The sequence below is a fragment of the Porites lutea genome, chromosome 2 (genome assembly GCF_958299795.1).
Source record: "Porites lutea chromosome 2, jaPorLute2.1, whole genome shotgun sequence".
NCBI classification, from domain to species: domain Eukaryota; kingdom Metazoa; phylum Cnidaria; class Anthozoa; order Scleractinia; family Poritidae; genus Porites; species Porites lutea.
In genome coordinates this window covers 41,515,572-41,536,676 of record NC_133202.1, presented here as the reverse complement: position 1 = coordinate 41,536,676, position 21,105 = coordinate 41,515,572, and the positions used below count along the sequence as shown (strand labels likewise).

General features: G+C 40.7%; 1 protein-coding gene across 1 annotated transcript in view; it reads right to left on the bottom strand.

Annotated features, from left to right (window-relative positions):
- Positions 1-14,180: 14,180 nt before the first annotated feature.
- Positions 14,181-21,105, bottom strand: part of LOC140927027 (monocarboxylate transporter 12-like) — a 13,125-nt gene continuing 6,200 nt past the window's right edge. The window contains exons 2-5 of the mRNA XM_073376689.1: positions 20,008-20,199; positions 18,246-18,814; positions 16,756-17,125; positions 14,181-15,497 (exon numbers count right to left, since the gene is read on the bottom strand). Coding sequence (XP_073232790.1) covers positions 14,989-15,497; positions 16,756-17,125; positions 18,246-18,814; positions 20,008-20,199 — 1,640 coding nt within the window. The 3' untranslated portion in view covers positions 14,181-14,988. The remainder of the gene's footprint in view (positions 15,498-16,755; positions 17,126-18,245; positions 18,815-20,007; positions 20,200-21,105) is intronic.

Sequence of the window (21,105 nt, the reverse complement as noted above, 5' to 3'; positions counted from 1 at the left end):
CCTCCCTCCCTCGCCACCCTTGCATCCCGAGAGTGCCATGTACCAAAAACATGTTCAGTTTAAGGAGCGAACATGCACATGTCTTAAAGAAAAGGCGCTTTTATCTACGCACAGCAACCGGAAGTGAGGCCTTTTCCCGAATAAAGTCCACTTCCGGTTAACATTCGTCGTTCAAAAACGTCTTGTTTTTATTATATTCAGCTGGAAAGGGCACCGCAACTAGCCCCGCTAAGGTGTCCACACCCACAAAACTTGTCTGTCCTCAGTTTCCTTTCTTTTTAGCAAGGTGAAGCGGACGTCACTGGGCACGTTCTCATCACCAGCTGTGCAACAGAAAAGATTTGTTGTACCACTACTACACAGCCAGTACTCTAACCTCCCACGCAGACGTTCTTGGGGCTTCGATAATTTTTCCGGCTACAAAAACATGGCTACTTCTGACAAGAAAAAGAATACAAATCAAATACTTGAGCACAATGTTTCTCCGTTCAGCTGCACGTGACAGACACCTGCACGCGAACATTCTGTCAAGAACAGCAGTCCTATTCAGGACTACGTTCACCCGGACGATCAAACTCAACCTACTTTTTAAATGACTCCTGGGTTCAAACCTTTCACAGTGTGACAACTGTATTTGAATGAAATATATTTAGGTTATGCCACCTTGAGTAATGCAATTGTCATTTCTTTTTCTGTTGTTGTTTTCTTTTGTTTCCACTTTCGTAGTTGGATTTTCTTTTCGAAGCACTATTGACTATTTTCGAATTCCCCATAATACACTCTGTCTGCCCCCCAAATTTTGCGTCACTTATTGTCTTAAAATGCTCTTGGGAAAATGCAATACTCCCAGGAGCATTTAAAAACAATGGTTTATGCAGAATTTGGGGGGCAAACAGAGTGTATTATGGGGAATTAGAAAATAGAGAATAAAGAATATAAAGACATTTGCTGATTTGCGACGTTCACTCACCCGGCACGTCACACCATAAAGATTACGCTACACAATGTACAATTTGTACACTTGTGGCGTAGGCCAAAGTCACAAAGAAAAGAACACCTGATAAATTGCAACTGTAGCAAAATACTTGTTACTCAAGTAATTTATCAGAAGGAATGAGGTCTTCGCACCACCCCTACTGGGAAGTCTTTCCACAGTGCACCAATGACAAACCTTTCAATGCAGCCAAATACAGAAACCAGGCCTGTAGAGAAACTGAGCGGAAATCAACCCAATTTTTATCTTTCTTTATTTTGTCTTCTTTTAGGGCCTGTTTACATGGAGTGGAGGACTCCGGTCTAGTGGGGTTGGTTTCTTTTGTTTTCACGCTCTGGGGGACACAAAACAAAAGAAACCTACCCCACTAGACCGGGGTCCCCCACTCCATGTAAACAGGGTCTAAATCCACTTTTCAACTTAAAACTGTTTGAAATAAAATATTCGGGACATAATATTTTGGAAGAACAAAACTGAGAGCTAGAAACAAATTTGTGTGCAAATTACTGTGTAGTTTTTACCAAATAGTGAATAATATTGACAGTCTCTCTAGTAGTTCTTTAGCTATTGACCTCTATAGCTCGCTTGATGTGAGAACCCGCGGATAATGTTTACTAATAGTCTGAATAATCAATCATTCAACTAACTAATAGAGTGCACGAGTCTGCGTTTCAAAGTTTTAAACTAGCATCAAACTCTATATCGCGGAGGCAAGCGCATGTTACCATTTTAAAAACACTCCTGGAACACTGCGTAACGCCAAGCGGGGTTTGCCCCAGGGCGGATAAAGGTTTATCCGCCCTGGTTTGCCCAGTCTCGGTGAGCTATACACATATACAGTTTCATACCAAACATCGTTTGAATGTAAAAATAGCAAAGAGAGAGAGACATAATGCACAGAGGAAAAGGAAAAGAAAAACGAACATAAACTAACATTCTTCCAGTGGCAAGTTGATTTCTAAGTGGTAAAGGCTGCCCCCTCAAATTATTTTCGATTTAGTATGCACCAAGCGAAGTCGGTCCAGCGAAAGCAAGACAGCACCAGTGGGGAATTCAATACGATCAGCGTAATTCACCTTATTATTATTTTGTAAATTCTCTATACCTTACCACTCAGTAGGTTAAATAATTGATTTTTAATCGTCTGGAGAGAAATTGCCAGCGACAAAATTGTGCAATAAATTAATTTTTTGCCAATCTTACAAAGTACATGATCACATGGAATTTGAGTGAAAGACGTAGCACACCCCATGTTTTCCTTTGTTCATTTGGTAGCTCTTTGTTGTAATAAAGTGTAACTTCACTCCCGGATATTTTTTATTTGTTTATCAGTCAGACCACTGAAAATGGTTATTTTGGAAACAATTATGAAAATCAATAGTTATTTCAGATAATATTTCGTAAACGAAACGATATCACGATAACCGGTGATGTAAATAACGATGCAAAAAATTCTTTTCTGCAACGATTGACAAAAAAGTACCTGCTGACTTAATCTACAGAGAAGTTTTCTCATTATTTTCATGATCCTCTCAACGCAAATGAGTGTAACATCTACTCCATTATGCAATTGAAATGACACGAGGAAATAATGCACCCATAGGTTGGTATGTAAACAAGAAGACTGTAAAGTTGACTGCATAACTGACTAATTGTTCGGCGGCTTCGATTCGATTAAGGTTACGTTTCCGAGGATAAGTTACAGCAGGAAACTGTAAAGCCTGAGCACCTTTACCACACACTCGATTGACCTTAGGTCAAGCTCAAGTTCCGGAAAAAATAACTATGCAAACAGAAGTTTAGCCTGCACCACACACGAAACTAAACTTTGGTTAAGTTCCAAAGGCTAACAAAAGTCAGAGTAAATTTGCTCGCCAAAGACTCTTGAATTAACATACTCCGTCATAAATTATTATTCCAGCCATAGAAGCTGAAAATAACCCGTGGTGAGCTCAATTAAAATAAAGTTCAGGTTGCAGCTACAACTCGTTTAGCATAAAATCATGATATTTAAAAAACGTTTTGAGAATCACTCCACAGTACGGCTTTCAACTGATAATAAAATTTCTCATATTGCAGTTAAGAGTTCGTTTGGGATTACAGCCCCTGTCATTCGAACACGAAATATTTCGTAATTTTCCAAGATAAGTAATTTTACGTTGTGAGTAATCGCAAAGAGTTCACAAAAGAATAATTACAATTCTGCCATACCTGTTCGGGCTGTCGAGAAGACCACCAAAGGCCCTGGGCTACCACAGTTGAATAAATTTAAAGAAAAAATGAATATTGGTCATGGAGTTACCCTGTAACCTGGCAGGCTGTTTCCGCTTAGCCAGGTTTATCCGGCTTGTCCAGTAGGCCAGTAACTAAAATTAGTTTTGTTTTAATGTTGCATGATGGGATATCCCCCGGTAGTCGATTTGCTTACGGCAACGAGAACGGCTAAAAAAACAGTAAAAATAGCAATAGGTTTAGGTAGCCTGCAATGCCGGCAGGCGTTTTGTTTTTCGGGTGCGCCAATGTTTTTGCTCGCGAAAGCGCCATACTCTAAAAGACAGAAGAAAATGGGGCGAGTCAAAGGGAACGGGGGATGGGGGACTCCTCCCACCATTCTCGTCCCCAGAGCCACTCGCCTTAATTTGTGACCCCTCGACCCCCGTCCCCCACCCCCTCTACGGGTTGCTATTTCTACTTTCCCCAATAGAATACTAAAGTGATGACGTCATAAAAATGAAATTTCTTAAATTATGGGATTTGTCAGGATATTCTGAAAGAACAATGTCCAAGAGGCCTACTTGCCAAAAATGAGCATTTCGGGGCAAATTGTCTTTGAGATCGTAGCCCAGTTATACTCAGAAAACTCCATACAAACCCTTCTAATTTTTTCTTGGGTCGACCCAAAAAAATTTAGAAGGGTTTGTATGGAATTTTGTAAGCATAACTGGGCTACGATCTCAGAGACAATTTGCCCCCAAATGCTCGTTTTTGGCAAGTAGGTCTCTTGGACATTGTTCTTTCAGAATATCCTGACAAATCCCATAATTTAAGAAATTTCATTTTTATTTGGACCCCGTTTTCACGGCGCTAGACAAACTTTCGAATGGACAAGAACTTGCATAGGGCCGTCTTTCGTTTACACGGGACTCACGAAGAACCATGCAAGTTTTTGAACGACAAACAGTCAATCTGTAACTGGCAAGCGAAAAGGAATTTGGATGGGACTGACCGCGCACGAGGGAGAAGGGAGGAAGTTTCCCTCCCTCCGTCCCTCCTTCGCGCCCCTCGCGTTCTCTCCCTCCCAAAATCCCCTTCACTTCCCTTTCGAACGCCTGCCATGCAAGGTAATCTGCAACAGAATTTACACGGTTCCGTGTGAACGGGTTGCACAGGTAAAAAATTCGTCCGTTGAAAAGTCTGAAACGTTTGACCGGACCTGTGCAAATGGTTTCACTTTTTTCAGTGTGATAATTTATTTTATTTTTTTTTTTACTTATTGCTCAGGCGTTTCCATGAGAACGCCGAACTAAAAAATGAGAAAGGTTTTTTTTTCTTCTGGCCCAAATCGCCCCCTGGCGCCTTCAGCGAGTGTCCAAGATATGAGTATGCGTAAAATAGGTCAGCGTTCTAGGCCAGAGGACAGAGCACATGGCTACCGGTCACACGGTGAGCAAAGGCATCTGTATTCAGTCAGTATAAACACGCAAAAATCAAAAGCTAGAATATTGAAGATTCCGCGATGGAATCGTAAGCTTGTGTATCGACTAATAAGTTTTGTACCCTTTTCTGGGATCTAAAAGTTTGTTTACTCTAAATACCATTATAATAGGATTAAATAACCTTTTCTTCGCTAATCCCCACGGAATTAATTAGCGCCTTTCATTCACCTAATTTTTCCAATTTTTTTTTCTAATGCCACCACTTTCCCCTAAACTGAGAGACGGATGAGAACCGGCTGTTTTCGTAGGCTACATGTTCGCATTAATAGCGTCTTCTAAAATCATAGATAAACCACAAATAACCAGCAATCTCCCGATTCACTCTAAAGAAAGGGCTATTCAGTACGATTTCTCTCTATCATCGACGTCCACCCACGTACCATCACCCCCGGCGGGGGGGGGGGGGGTTACTTGGGTGAATTTTTGCTGGGTATGTGCCGCTGTGCTCTCAGAGACTCTACCCCCTTATAGTCTATTCTGTGGCCAATTATAGACCCCCTCTTAGTCACTTTTGGGCAAATATGTAATTTTCGCGATCCCGAGACTTAGTCACTTTCTTTTTATGTGTCTGCCTTATATGTCTTATATTGAATGAAGAACACTCTACTTCTCACCTACAGTGCAAACATTTTGGTAACCGTAAATATGAAGAACTGTCTTACACCAAAGATCAGAAAATGTGCGACCCCATTCTAGAAATTGTATTAAAAATGCAGCCCCATTATAGTCACTACAGACGTGAATGATACGACCCCATCCAGCGGAACATCCCCATTAGCCTCTTATATGGAAGTAACCCCCTCCCCCCCCCCCCCCCCCCCCCTGCAGGGATTTACAGACGAAAGGAATAACCACCGAATGCAAATATGGCGGACCTCTCGGCCGGCCCGGGTCTAGTTGCGCGAAAGCGAGGCTAGTGAGGCCTCAAGAGTTTTGTTTTGACTGCGCGCCTTAGCGATTGAGTCGATCGATATGGTTTGCTTCGAGTTGCTGCGTGCCTGAGGGCCACCAAAAAGAAGATTTTACTCTAGCTGGAATAACCTTTACTTTCCCGAGATCTTTTTACAAAGAAAGTTAAGGATTCATGCGATTCGGCGCAGCGATGGGAGGCACTTTACAGCGAAAGTGTGCTCGAACACTTTCTTTAGATGAGAGGACTCACGAAAGTATTGGAATGAAATAATTTTCACAAGAGATGGTGCTGTTCCAAGATGTTTGCATGGTCTGCTATTTATCCAACAAAAGGTAAACATTCTCGACAACGGGAGCATCCTAGCCTGCGTAGCAAGCGTTTCCAATCGAGTTACTGCGCAAAAGTTAGAGCGGGAGCAAAAGAATTCCCCTTCCCCCTCCCCCGTCATTCCTTTTTTTTTTTTTTGCTCTCTTTCCAACTTTCTCGACGAACTCGCGAGGAAACGCTTGCTGCGCAGGCTAGAGCATCCGCTCTGGACTGTAAGATCTTTTAGATTTCACGCTGAAAACAGCTGCATTAAAATATAACAACAACAATAACAATCGCCTGTTAATCCTACAAGCGTGGCCTGTGAAACTACGTAAGAACCTGAAGAAAGCGACATATTTCAAGTACAATCCTTGACCAAAGTGCACTGAAAAAACTAACAGAGAAACCATTGCCAACTAAGAAAGTAAGAAGAAGGAAAACGGTTCTGGCAGAGAAAGAGCGTGCAAGTATTCGAGCATTGTATTTGACCTTGCACGTGATCTATTTTACCAACTTGTCGAATGGTTTCGAGACAAACTAACAGCGATTTTCCAAAAATTGCTTCTTTTTGGCACTGCTCAAACTCTTGAACACAGGATCGTGAAGACTGTGAAAACATCTGGCCTTGTTGTCTGTCGTTGTGTCCCTGAGAGCGCCTAAAGATTGGTAAGTCGCAACGGCGGATTCACTCGTTCTCGAGGATATTTACTTTTCCTTGGCAAGAGAACGGACAAAGCAAACTTGAAACAGAACCATGAATCTTTCAGTTATTCGCCCATTGTAATAGTTTCGTGAGTCTTCTCTTCTGAAGTGAGGCGAGCACACTTTCGTTCTTTTAACATTGTGATAGAAAAGTGCCTCCATTCGCCATTTGAATCCATTTCTTTCTTCGGAAAGAACATTGGCAAAGCAACGATAATCAACTTTCGTCTCTGCTGGAGTTAAATCTCCTCTTTGATGGCTCTTAAGCACGTAACAACTCGAAGGAACCATATTGATTGACTGAATCGCTAAGACGCGTAGCCTGCGCGCAGACGAAATTAAACTCTGGTTAAGTCAAAACAAAACTCCGAGGCCTCACTAGCCTCGCTTTCGCGCAACTAGACCCGGGCCGGCCAAGAGATCCGCCATATTTTCATTCGGTGTATAATTCTTGCTATAACGTTTTCTAAAGATTACTATCAACGACTTACTTTAGAGAGCTGGTTTACTAACTCAGAACAAACGCCACTGAATCGTAGCCAACAGTTACCAGCACCGTACAAACGACTTATTGACGAGATCAAGCAAAACTAACTACGAGCCTGGGGGAACGACTGGAGAACTGACAATTTGACTGACTAACAATAGGCCATTTTACAGTTATGGATGGAAGCGAGGCCGGAGTTGACCTTGTTTTGATGCAAACCTTCCTGTTTTATTATGTAAACCAAGTTATTCTTATGCTAACTAGTATTTTTCAAGGACAATTTCCATAACAAAGCAAAGGAGGTTTGTATCTAAACAAGGTCACCTTCAGCCTCACATTCACTAGAAGGCTAGGGTACTTAGCCCACAACTGTAAAATGGTCTATAGACAATAGAGGATCGAAACGCACCCATCACTGATTACGAGTCTTCATAGCCAATAACATCACGGCTTAACTGACAGACGACCAATAACATCGACACGTAATTGACGAAACAGATCAATAACCAGAGTATAATACCATCAACTGACATGTCACAACTCACTTTGACTCTGAAGATGACTACAGCACAGGCTGTCGAAACGTCTGTAACTGTTAACAACAGTCCTATTCAGGACTACGTTCACCCGGAAGATCAAACTCAACCTACTTTTGAAATGACTCCTGGGTTCAAACCTTTCACAGAAACTGATTTCTTTGCGCATCGAAAATTGTAGCGATGTATAAAGTCAAGCGTGACCTTTTACAAGAATTTACATATTTTCTAGAATATGTTTCTCGCAAAGTTATTGAAATTTGCAGTGCTCGAAGGTCATCGATTTCATTCCGGCTATGGTTTCACGGTTCAACTCAGTCTGGTAGCATTAACCAGAAACGGAGCTGTTTACTGTTTACTGAGAATAATTAATAGTATTTTTATTTCATCAAAATTTTAGTCTATGATAGTGGAATGTAAATTGGTCATATGATGACTGCCGCTTAAAAGGTAGCCAAGCATTGTTCGCTAATTTGATAATGGCGTGAGCTTGTAAATTAGGGTTTTCAGATTTAGTAGAAATCCCTTTTGTTCGGAAATATGTTTTCTGTCATTATCAAAAGTTCCTAGTTTAACGCCTCTATGATGTTTGCTCGAAAAAAGCCGGTATGTGGATTTCTTTCAAAAAGTCGAAAGCATTTTATTAAAAGATTAGCGTGAGATGTACATTAATGTAAAATCATTGGACGTCTAGCCAATTCAACAGGTTAGAAAAATATAAAGCTAAGTTTAACATCACTGGCATGCTGATTTCAACAACAAAGAAAAAGAGAAAAAGCGTGAGAGGCATGTTCATATATGTTATCATCTCATTTTAAAAAAACCGTTTGTCCATATCATAACGCCCTGTCGATCGTGCGAGACAACTGAAGCGACTAAGGTACTTGCTTTGGGTTGCTTTCATTACTCTGCGTGTCAGCTATGCACCTTTATTGTTTTCATGAAAATGATGGAAAGGCATTTTCCATTTCTAATAAATAGCAAAACAATAATTAGTGTTTTAGGATCTTTTAATATTTTTATTTCACCAAAAGTTTAGTCTATGAGAGTGGAATTTAAATTGGTCATATGTTAATAAAGATTTTTGTTATTATAATTAATGCAGCTTCATTGCCTACCTGAAAAATTATGCTCGGCGAAACAAAGTGTTTGAAGAACAATTAACATTGAACGGTGATCATACAGATTCTAGTGTCCCAATCAGTCAGTGCCTGCAATCTGGATCGTCTTGGCTGCTGCTATAATTACTAAAAGAAAATAATCAAAATACAGTACTGAGAACCTTACGCTGAGGGGAAACGAACAAAAGTTCGAGTTAGCGAGGAATTCGAGTTATCGGGGTAAATTTCAGTGAATTGTGATCAAGGGAAAGGAAATTTAGTTCGAGTTAGCGGGGAATTCGAGTTATCGCGGTAAATTTCAGTGAATTGTGATCAAGGGAAAGGAAATTTAGTTCGAGTTAGCGGGGAATTCGGGGGGAATTCGAGTTATCCGAGTTCGAGTTATCGAGGTTCTACTGTAAGTACCAACAGTGATTTTAAAAAGTGGGTTTAGAGTTAATGAACAGTTTGCTGTTTGTTTTGGAGATCCGGTGCTGGGACGTACCTTACCGCAAACGGCATCCAGACTGCAGCCAGAATTAGCTAAAACTATGACTTGGATTCTTATCAGCCGGCAACCAAAATGCAAAACGCAAAAAACATGTTTTAATACGGCTTTTAAGCAATGTGCAAGTAAAACCTGTTTTGTTTACTTAAGACAGGTTTGGATGTCGCTGAGTACCCCTAGGCAATTTAGGGTAGGTATGTGCCGAGAAGGCTCTTAAATCCTGCCCCTATTTAAGAGAAATAATACAATAAAATCAGGGTCGTAACATGGTGTATGGGCTCAGGGCTCAAAGCCCAAAATATGACCGGGATCAGGGCTCAGAGGAAAGGGCTCAGGGCTAAGAAGAATGGGATCAGGAATCATAAGGCTTTTGAGCCCGAATCAGGGATCAGATTTATTACACGGTCTAAAAATCTCTTATCAGAATATTTTTCCGCTTAATAAGGTTTGTGTCCATAGAATTTCCTGGCCGAGGTACATTACTTAGTCTTGCTTCCAGTTGGCGGCAGTTCCTGTCATACGAAGTCCTGGTTGTTTGACGAAAACATTGTATCATATTCTTAATTTATTAATTGTTGAGGGCACCGTAATATGAATCTCAAGTCAATTTTTTCACTTTGTAACGCAACTTCTGAACGCACTGTCAACGCCAGAAGGCAGAGAAAGCGATGTATACATCTTTTTTTGCGAGAAATGGGGAAGAAGAAAAAGGACAAAAAGAAATCCTGTGACAGAGAAAGGTACGTATTCCTTGACTTACTCCTGGCAAGGGTCCAAGCCTAGAGTTTTTCGGCCGATCAAACAATACAATACCGCCAGGACAATAGACAAACCGATTCATTGAAAGCGGAATTTACTGTATAGGTCCCGATTGCCTCATCGCTTCAAGCAAGTCACAATAATTAGAATGGACGTCAAAAGTAGAATGCAAAAGTACAATGAATTCGCGCGCTTTGTTGCAGAAAAAAATGCTTTCTCGCAATTTAATAAAGTCTGCTCTAATTGCATGGAGTTTTAGGGTTATCTCGAACTCTGATGAGAAACCGAGATCGGTTCACCTAGGCAGTACTAGTACTGGGCCGGGAAAGTAAAGGACACATTCCATTACTGTATAACTGATGAACGCTTGTATGATAAATAGTCTGAAATTACGTGTAGAATTAGTGAAAATGAGTGGAACACCAAAGACTTACCTCGGTGAAATAAAAGTAACAAAACCTTTATAGTTTATTTTCTGTCTTTTTTTTTTTTGTAAAATAAACGGTTGAATTGGTGAAAGGAATATTGCATACTAGGTATAAGTAGCAGAGTCTGCAGGAATTTAATATATTAATAATTATTTATAGCACTCAGCATGAAGGGCACCAGTAAGGGGCCCACTATTTGATTTTTGAGCCGGGGATGGGTTATTTTTTTCTTGCAAGATTTTTTCAGACCGAAGAATGTGAGATTATCTGTTCAAAAGGCGACGCAGTTGCTCTCAAGGACAATTACAAGAGGTATATCATCCTTTCTTCCTTGTAGTTCTTTTAAAAGATCTCCACCATAACGCAGGGTGACGCATTCCTGGCAGATCACATGGGTTTGAGATGGCTGGAACAGTTACAAGAAGATCCCCTTGTATACCAGACTAGGTACCGTGATGATAGAAATTCACCTAAGTGTATCATCGAGAAAGTTCAAATAATAAAAGATGGAAACAACTTCTGTTTGAGCTGCCTTGAAGAGTGACGCCTAGTTGCATTGCTCCAGGGGTCAGTTGAATCAGATGATTCACCTGCGTCAGGTGGTGACGAAGCGGAAGGGGAACAAGCTCACGTGGACAACTTTTCAGAGCCTATTAGATTTGAGGCTGGAAGGAGCTAGGTCTGGAAGACCTACAACCAGATATGTCTTCTGACTATCTACAATGGTTATTAAGCCAGGAAAAGCCATTAATGGGCTTGACACAGAAAAGCTGTTAAACTGTAGAACCTGTGGCTTGCATCATTTAATTTTCTACTTCATGTAAAGCAGGTATTTTGCTATTGGTAATTGATTGTGATCCTCACTGTAACACACACAGAGTGAAAGAGGAAATTCACATAAGACTACAACATCAACAGGGATAGCAGAATAGAAAGCTCTGATAGAACCTACAACTTGCACTAAAAATTAAAGTTAATGTTTTTCTCATCAGCCCATTTGAGCATGTTCTATATTCTACATTTAGAGATAAAGAAAGTTGCCTAAGTTAAAATTTTGTGTAAAAACATGGATGGGATCAAGTCTTTTATCAGGGCTCAGGGATCAAAATAACGGCAAGAAAATAGGGATCAATGGGTCCCGGATATACCATGTTACGACCCTGATAAAATACCCGCTATTAAAAGTACTCGGTACAATATGTTTCCCAGTATCCTCCTTAAAACTGCTATAACTTTCCTTCCTTAGTCGCAAGAGTTCTGAAATTTAGCCAGAAGAAGATCTATGTAGTTTTTAATATGGCGAAAAAAACCTTAAGTTTTTCACGTTCGTATCCATCCTGATATTAATATTTTTGCAGGGTTCCTATGTTGCCTAGCATCCCGCCAGCAGGCCCAGTATCCGACCACGACAAATTTTCGACAGGCAAGCGACTTATAGGCTCCTCTTGCTCTAGCAAAGTAAAGTAGTCTGGCATTTCATTCCGAAAATGTAAATCGACTTTAATGAGAATCCTAGCATCGTGAAACAAAACATGATATAAAATAACTGGTTATGGTGGGCAGAACTACGCTAGCAGCTGATCAAAGGTTGGTCTGGGGCTGTGGAGAGAAAAGATGAAAAAAGAAACTAACAAAAGCGATTTTTTTGGTCTTTTTCCTATAAAATGGTTTGAAACGTTGATTTTAATCGGCATTTATTTCAATAACACTTTTCTCCGCCGGTTTCAACTGCGGCAGAGGCTGAAGTAAGCAGCGAGACTCATAATCAGCAAAGCCGTTTTTCTTCGTATTCAGGACACAAAAGGGAAGCCATGCCACCTGGCATTCCTAGAGGAGACCGTGGAATCTGCGAATAAGAATCGTTGCGTGACCGAATCGTTGTGTGACCCCTACGGAGTTACAGGGGTAGCCTGCATAACAGGCGCTTTATTAGCCAAGCGAGGCGAAAGCGGCTTTTCAGAGCGAAGCGAAACGTACTCGAAGCGCGAGACGAGGGGAGGAGAAAAATAATTAGCTTTCTTTTTCTCCTCTCCTCGTCTCGCGCTTCGCGTAAAATGCCTTGTTCTCCTCGCTTGGCTCACAAAGCGCCTGTTATCCAAACCTTCAGATAAGGAGGAGGGCGGTCATCCAGACAAGGAGGTAAGGAGGGGGCGGTCTCAAAAATTTTTTCGGCCCTTCGAGCCTCGTTTGGTCTATATGAAACTTCATAATTTCACGAGCTCGCTTTATGCATCAGTCAAATCCAACTGCCCTCAGCCTCCCTTCTCCCCGGGCATAAGCATTTTTTTCTTTTTTTTTTTTGCCTTGGATGGCAAATTCCCGGGCGCTGGGACAAAGGGCTAGATGCCCCGTGGTGGGGACGAAAAAAGAGGGGAAATGCCCCGTCCTCAATCCACACTGTAGCAGTTTTCATTGATCGCACAGTCGAATAGTGCCACTTTAAGCATTTTTATGTGAAATTTTTGGTGTCATTTGACGTCTGTCATTGTAATAATTATGCCGCGACAAAACCATTCATGATTCTTATTTTATCATTGTTATTTATCGTAGGCAAAAAAAGTGTCATAAAATTAAAATCAGTAATAGTGTGTATAAAAAGCTATCTGTTCTGTGTGGTTTAATAATATGAAAGGAGGTTCCTCAAATAATAGATTGATCATACATGATCATAGAAGTATTAAAGTCATCGCCCCTACATTTTATTCAAATCCTTGATCAAATGAAAAATGAGATAAAATAAAGAAAACGTCGATTCACCTACGTCCATTGCTCCCGATTTCGCTTCGCAAGGGCCTCTTTACATGAGCTCGGATGAATTTCGCCCTGGGTTCGTATGAGAAATTTCAGCCCGGTTTCCGAGATGAGGATTGAGAAAAGGCCAAAGATCCTAGGGACTATATCTGGCGCCAAATTCGAGAAACAAAGCTGAACATGGCGAAACACAAAAATTTTAACTTTCGCGCTTATCATACTTTCGGCAACTCTTAAAACTGTATCACTGTAGTGAAATGGGATGCTTATGATGTGGAAAATGCAGCAGGCAATGGAAGACGATGCCATCCGGACCACCAAAATTCATCCCACTTTCATCCCTGTAACCAGGCTGAAGTGCTCATATCTATTAGCTACACTAAATATCTGGGACACTCTTTTTTTAAACAGATTAAACAGATGAAAACCAACAAAAAGATCGTTCAGCTTTAAATTCTAATGTAGGCAAAGGTAATGTATTATTAAATCTATAGCTCTCAACTCAGTCAAATAAAACTCTTTTTTTATAATAGTATTCTAATTTATATTAAGACAATAATTGAAAACAAATATAATTCTAATTTCCAGAGATGTCCACATATCAAATGGTGAACTCGTCACAAAACCCTTTAACAAGAACAATAAATGACTTCCTGGGCTTTATACTCCAGAAATCTGCCGTAAGTATTAAAATCTCGGAGTGGTCAATCGATAAAAATCGGTAAATCTGATTTGCTTGATGTCAATTGTATCGATTAATTGGTAGAAATTGATGACACACTCGTTTCGTTTATCGATTTATCTTGATTTTTGCCGATCTGTTCATCAAAAAATCAAAACTGAGTTCATGCAAACAGTAAACTTATCGACAACTGATTGGCATTGAGAGTCGAAGGATCAAATATATATCACCGAAATCTTCAATAAAATCTTATCTTTTCTGTAAAATCAGGTTTAAAATCTCCTTTTAATGGCTGATATTGACCAGGTTCGTAGCGCCCAGTTTTTCAGGACTTATATCTAGCACCCTTTCAAAAAACTCAATAAAAGTCAAGAGTGATTCAGAGCACATGGCAAATACAAATTTATAACCGTTATTTCAGGTTTATTTTCGATATTGGTCTCGATTATTATAAATTTTTAAGAGTAGTCCATGTTTAAAAATAGTTAGAGAAAGAGGTCGTTTCAAAGGCATATGACATAATAGTTGGAGGAAGAGGTCGTTTCAAAGGCATGTGACATGCTGGAAATCACCTTTCAGAGGACCTTTATTCAAAATTTTCAGGGGGAGCATGCCCCGACCCCCCTAGGATGGTTTGCCTCTAGCATACATTTATCCGAACCCCCCTCCACTAAATCCTAGACGCGCCGTAGACTAGGTTATATAAATAATTAACAATTATTTATTTGTAATATCTCTTGAAATAAAGCTAAAGCACTTCAACGACAAAGGTATAGTTAAGTATGAACAGCAACGGAACACAACTGGAACCAGTCGTTCACATTGCCTAGTCCCTAGGCCTCATTATTTCGCGCGGCCGTAGACCCGTTTCGGGTCACGTGGATCAAGCGACGAAGTGAAGGCGTCTCCCGCCCGTGGTTACAGTCTTGCGTTTACTGAAAAGCGCATTTTCATTGTTTATATAGGACTCGATCCGACTCGACCTGTTTCTTTTTGTCACCATCAAAGGGCCGCGACAGTTCTGCCCTTCTTTGAAATATTTTCACCGTTATGAATATATTATCTAATTGAAATAAATATTCAACTTTACTAGTGTTATTAAACTAAACCATAGTCTCTCTGTTCGGGTCCAAAGAGTAAATCCAGACGTCTTCTGAATCTCTTGAGTAGTCACCGAAATATCCCAAAAGGTAGTCTTGTTCGTTTACGAGTTTAGGCATAGAAAGGTATTTTTCTAGGACACATCCTACAGTTGAAGTATCCGGTTTTTCTTTGACAATCTCCAATTCAACAGAATCTTTTACCAACGAAACGCTAATATCTTTCTTTTCATAACACTTCACACCTTTACCAGACTCCGAAACTTTCCTGTCACGATCTTCCGACTCAGAAGAGAATGACTCGGAATCCAGAGTCCATGATTTTGTAGCTTGACTTGAGGTGGATGATGGGAATTGCGCCCGATAACCTTTTCTACGCATGCGCCACTCTTGAGCAATTTCAGGAGGAAGTAGAATAGGAATCAAAAATAAAAGACATACTCCAAGTGTAGTGAAGGCGCCAGACATGTAAAACGCAGGCACGTACGACTGGAGAATAGGATACATCCATCCTAAAATAGGTATAATAAACAAGTAATGAATAAATAAAAAAAAGTTAAAAAATAGACAGGGAAAAGATTGGACGCGCCAGTTTTTTTCCTACTCACAGAGCACATGTTCGGAAATTTAACACTCACTCTCATCACAAGGAGTCTCTTTTCGTCCCTTCCCCCAGGGCTATATTAAATTTCTCTGAGTGAAACCCGGCCCCTTTTTTACACATCATCAACAAAAGCTAGTAAAATTGTAATGAAACAAAAGACGTTAAAGAAAAAAGAACTCTTCTAGATGCGAAAGAAAAGCAGAAGACATACCAGAGAATACATTTCATATTTACTTATTTTCCTATATACGGAACCGAAGAAAAAACTGAAACCAAAAGTAAATATCATGAAAGATATCAGTCATCGTGGCATGTGTATAAAGGATTCATATCTATCGTTTGTTTCACGATGGTCACTTAGTTGTTAATCGCGACGTTTCGACCACAGAATGCAGGTCATTATTCGTGTCAATTTACTGAGCTAGTGATTGGTGTATCACGAACCTCACTCAAGGTTGGTGGGTTTCGATCCAAAGCACTGTTGGCATTAATAGAAAACGACGTCACCTCCCGATAAAGACCGGCAGAAAGCAGAGTCGAAACGTTGCGATCTTGCCTAGTCCCTAGGCCTCATTATTGCGCGTGGCCGATACGTTTCGGATCACGTTGTCCCAGCCGTCCGTCTCGGATACGTCACCGAAATGCATCGACCCAGAAGGCCTTTGAAGACGCTTTACAGAGATAGGCAAGTTGCGATCAACAACTAAGTGACTATCGTGAGACAAAAGATAAAAAAGTTACTTTATTTGAGTGTCAATGTATTTAGCACCAACTGTACTAACTGAAAACACTATTTTTAGGTCTCCAACTGGAGACGGGATCGCCATTCAGATTTTGGTCATCCGAGCCACCCGAAGATCGAGCCACTTGCAGCGTAAAGAGAGTACCTTCATTTCTTAGTTATTTTAAGATCCTGAGTATTGGTCCCGCCCCGAGAATCAAACCTGCGACCTCAATCCTGCTCTGCAGTCAAGGGCTCAACCGACTGACTAAGAGCTAATCCTGCTGTGGTAAAAAACAAACCGTTTAGAAAAAAAAAAGTAAAAGAATGCCTTATGCCATTTCCCATTTCTCCTCTTGAGAGAAGAGTCTCAGTCCGACTATGATTGGATCACCCCGGCTGAAATAAGTTTAGTTGTCAGCTGCACCCACAAAGCAACACTTACCAGCTATTGGTGGTCCTAGTATCATTGGAATACCAGAAATACAATACATGATCCCATAGGCTGATGCCATCTTTTTCCTTCCGACGACATCTCCGACTAATACGGCTATAAGGACCACAAAGCCGCCATCGTGGATGCCAAACAATATACAATAGGCTAACAGGGATTTATAGGAGGTCAAAATAGGAAGAAGAGTGGTAAGAACGCTACAGACCAACATGCACATCTGATACAGGTAAACTCGGTTCACACGTGGATGATCAGCAATTCGGCCATAGACAATCTTTCCAATTGTTTCTGACATTGCAATGAAGCCGACTAGAACAGCACCGTCCTCTTTGTGGATGCCAATGTCTTGTCCGTGTCTTACCTGTATGAGACAAAACAGGTGAAGGAGGAAAATGTGGGCAAGTAATTCTAGAGCAGCCCCCTTGCCAAACTTCTAGTGAAACCACCCCTTAAAATAAAAAAGTGAAAGCTTTTGGACTACCGTAAACTGCGGCTTATAAGCACTGAGCTTATACAGCTCCGCAAGGGGTTTTAAAAGGGCTTACAAATTGAGGGGCTTATATCCCAGGGGGCTTATATCTCGAATAGAAAAAGCGCCTCAAAACAAGCTGTAGCAATGATGATCACAATTAAGATTCAAAACGTCATAATGAATCAAATTATTTTCAATACAAGTGGGGTTCACATCGGCGGGGAGCTTATAATCAAATATGTCTCATTCTTTAATGGTTGATGGGCCTATAACTGGGGGAGGGGGCTATAAACGGCAATTTACGGTACTTTGCTCTTTGATACTAAAAAGGAACTCTGCAGGAAAAATATACGTCTGATCAAACTTTCAAAAACTAAGACTACGCGTTTAATAAAATAAAGGCAATAATGATAAAATTAATAAGCGTTTGCCGTTTTAGAAAACATGTTATTCATGCAATCGATTGCTTGGAAATGTCCGTCTTCTATACAATCTCGTAGTCTGCATGGCAGTGAGTAGAAAGGACTCTTTCTCCAAACATGACACGCGATAAAAGTGGAGCGAAAGCGTAGCGCGAGTGGTGGGAGTAAGTCCAATTTGCTTCACTCGCGCTCGCATTTTCTCCAAAATCAGATTTAAGTTCTATAATATTTATCGGCTGCCTATGTCATGGCCTGTTCCAGGCTCCGAAATAGTTGGGTCCTCGAAATTGAGAAAGCGCCACTGCCCCCTTTTCCCAGATCACGCGCTCATATTTTCGCATGCCTTTCACTTACGCGTCATCCCTTTGGCCCCATTTGGTCACCTTGGAGCAGGCAACCGCTGAGCTTCAGTATTTCTATGACGGGATGCCTCGTAAATCAAGCCGCTGCATACCAACCTCTAGCCTCCCACGCAGACGTTCTAAGGGCTTCGTCATGATTTTCTACAGTGTATAAAGCCCTAAAAACGTTTGCGTAAGGGGCTAACTAACAGCTACTAAAAACCGCTGACTAGAGAATAAACTTACCAAATGAACGTATGGTATATAAAATCCAAATAACACCAATCCATTAACAGCAATCAACAGAACATAAGCCTTGTTCTTAAATAACGAGAAGTCAAAACATTTTTTTTCTTCTTGGTAATCCTCAGCATCGACAAATTCCAGCGGCGAAGGTACCAAATAATAAATAAATGCACAGCACAGTAGCACAAGTGACGCTCCACTGAGAATACGAACTGCATCACGCCAGTTATAATTGTCCAGTAGAAGGCTGAGCGCGGGCGCAAGTGATATGGCTCCCACGCCCGCTCCAGCCAGAGCGATTCCATTGGCAATAACTAAATTTTTATTAAAGTATTCGCTGAGCACCAAAACGGAAGCTATGTAGCACATGCTAGATCCCAGGCCGAATATCAACGAATATGTGACATACATGAGGAAAATCGTATCGACGAAAGAGGAAACGAAAATACCAATTCCGATCATTATTCCACCGACTGCCATGACTACTTTGCAACCAAGTTTTTTGCACAGTAAACTACTTAGAGGTGCCAGGCAACAAGTGAAGCCGAATGCAATGGAAGCAACCCATGCTGTTGAAAAAAGGCAAAACCGGAAATTTTAAGGGATAATATAATGAGGACACTAAGCTAAGGGAGTCTCGAGACCCGGTTTAATGGAGAAAACTTGTCCCGGGTAAAAAGGTCACTCAGGTTTCCAAGCTACCCTGGGTGAAACAACTTCTCCTTCATTCCCTTACAAAGTTGGCGAGCCGTTTACATGAGAAACAAAAAGTTACCTAGGTTAGAAATTCACTCTTTTTAGTTCGATAGTGAGATCACTCTCCTAATTTTGGCCCACCCGGTCGGATCAACTCGGTCAAGGCAAGACGACAAGAGCATGCGAGAGCGCTGTTGGCTTGGGTAAAGGGGTCAACCCCTTTTTCTCATATGAACCGCTCGGGTGGGAGAGTAACCCTGTTTCCCGGGACAACGTTTTCCCGTATAAACGGGACCTCGGGTAAACCATAACCATAAACCTGACGGCAAAATATTTAGCTGTCAGAAAAGCTAAAAAAAAAAACTTTTGAAAGTCACAGTGGCTTTTTTAACACTGTTACGTGTCCTCTCTCGTTGATAATGGATCAAATTATCTCTGAAGTCTTTTACTTCATCCAGGAATAGTTTTAAGCGGACAGCTTAACCCGGCTCATATAGTTACAATACGCTAATGTTGGGTTTCGCCTGCGTTTGATAGGGCTTTGTTGTTGTAAACCTTATAATCAGGCAAAGCTAATTTCAACATAACATGGTTTACGTAAGAAGAACTCTAACTTGGTGGAAATAGACTTGTTGGCTACAAACAGGCGTGGCCGAGGGGTGAAGCTGACGATTACTGACCAAAAAGCTACTGCTACTAAAAAAGGAAATTTACGGTGAGTGTCAGAGCGAAACACAAGGCTTTACCTCCAAACAAAATGTTTTCCGTTTGGAGTGCTAGTCCTACGTGCTAGGAAACAATTTCCAGTCTTCGCTATTGGATCATGCGGATGCATCACAGCTACTGATCCACTAGTTTCCATTGAGGCCCACGAATAAAGACAGAAACAAACATTTGAAAATAAACATAACAAGGTTAAGAATCCCAACAAGCCAGAAGCAAACCCGTTTGCTTATTATCAAGCGTGACCGAGGAGTTTCACTCGAGAAAACCGAGAATAAATCCAGCCAACGCCAAGGGCGAGTATTGAACTCGGGGGCCAAACTACGCTGCAACTCATTCTCACCTGTGGTGGCCTTGCTTTGTCCAAACTCCTTTAACAGATCAATGTACAAAAGGCCGAAAACGAAGTGTATTCCAATAACGACAAACTGTGACATGAAAGATCCAAAAACAACAAACCAACTTAGACCACCGTCGAGGGTCCCTTGCATTCGAAATCCCCGCTTTGCCACCATGTTGCATTCTGTCTCTTTACCTGGTCATGTAAAAGAGACATCAATAAGGATCGGAAGAATAGAAAAACGAAAGAAAGCTTGGACGTTTTTATACTAGAGACATTAAAGTCGTCTAGACGTATTTAACGTCTGAGACGTTAAAGACGTCTGTTAAGTGCGTCCTGAACGAAGCACTTTTTTAAGAGCTCGACAAGCATGACAAGTGAATCACAAGAAAAAACATTTGTATGCATTTGAAATATGAAACAATTCTCTACTACAATTAGCCAGAGCCACGTTTTTGTACCAGAGTGAGACTATTCAGTTTTTTTAATCACAATCCTCTGTTAGTTTTAAACGCTGGCGTTAAACCAAGGACCTGTTTGGCACAACGATAACTTGATTTTGTCCCTTAATTGAGGGCGATGCCAAGGTCTCATAGAAACATCTCATTCTTTAAGTATTAACGAACTGCCTCTGAAATAATAATAGTCTATTAATTAATAATAATTTATTAATTTATAGTGCGCTTTTTAACATAATAGGTGATCAAAAGCGCATTACAACAATAAATAACCTAAAAACTATACAAATATTAGAAATATACAAATATATGTAATCAGATCTAAGAGATATTAAAAGCTGATTTAAAAAGATAAGTTTTAAGATTAGACTTAAAAGTAGAAATGAATTTGATGCTGCGGAGGCTAACAGGAAGAGCATTCCAGAAAGTGGGCGCCGCCACACTGAAGGATCTGTCACCAAATGACTTTTTCATTTTTCCTGACGGATGCTTTAATAAAACACCTTCATTAGAGCACAGCAAATAGCGCGTATTATTATTGTTATTAGGGATTTTAAGGTCCAACGACGCGACGGCAACAAGAACGTCGCTTAAAAAGTGAATTTGCGTTCTTTCAGTCTTAGCCACTTCCTTTGTCAATTGT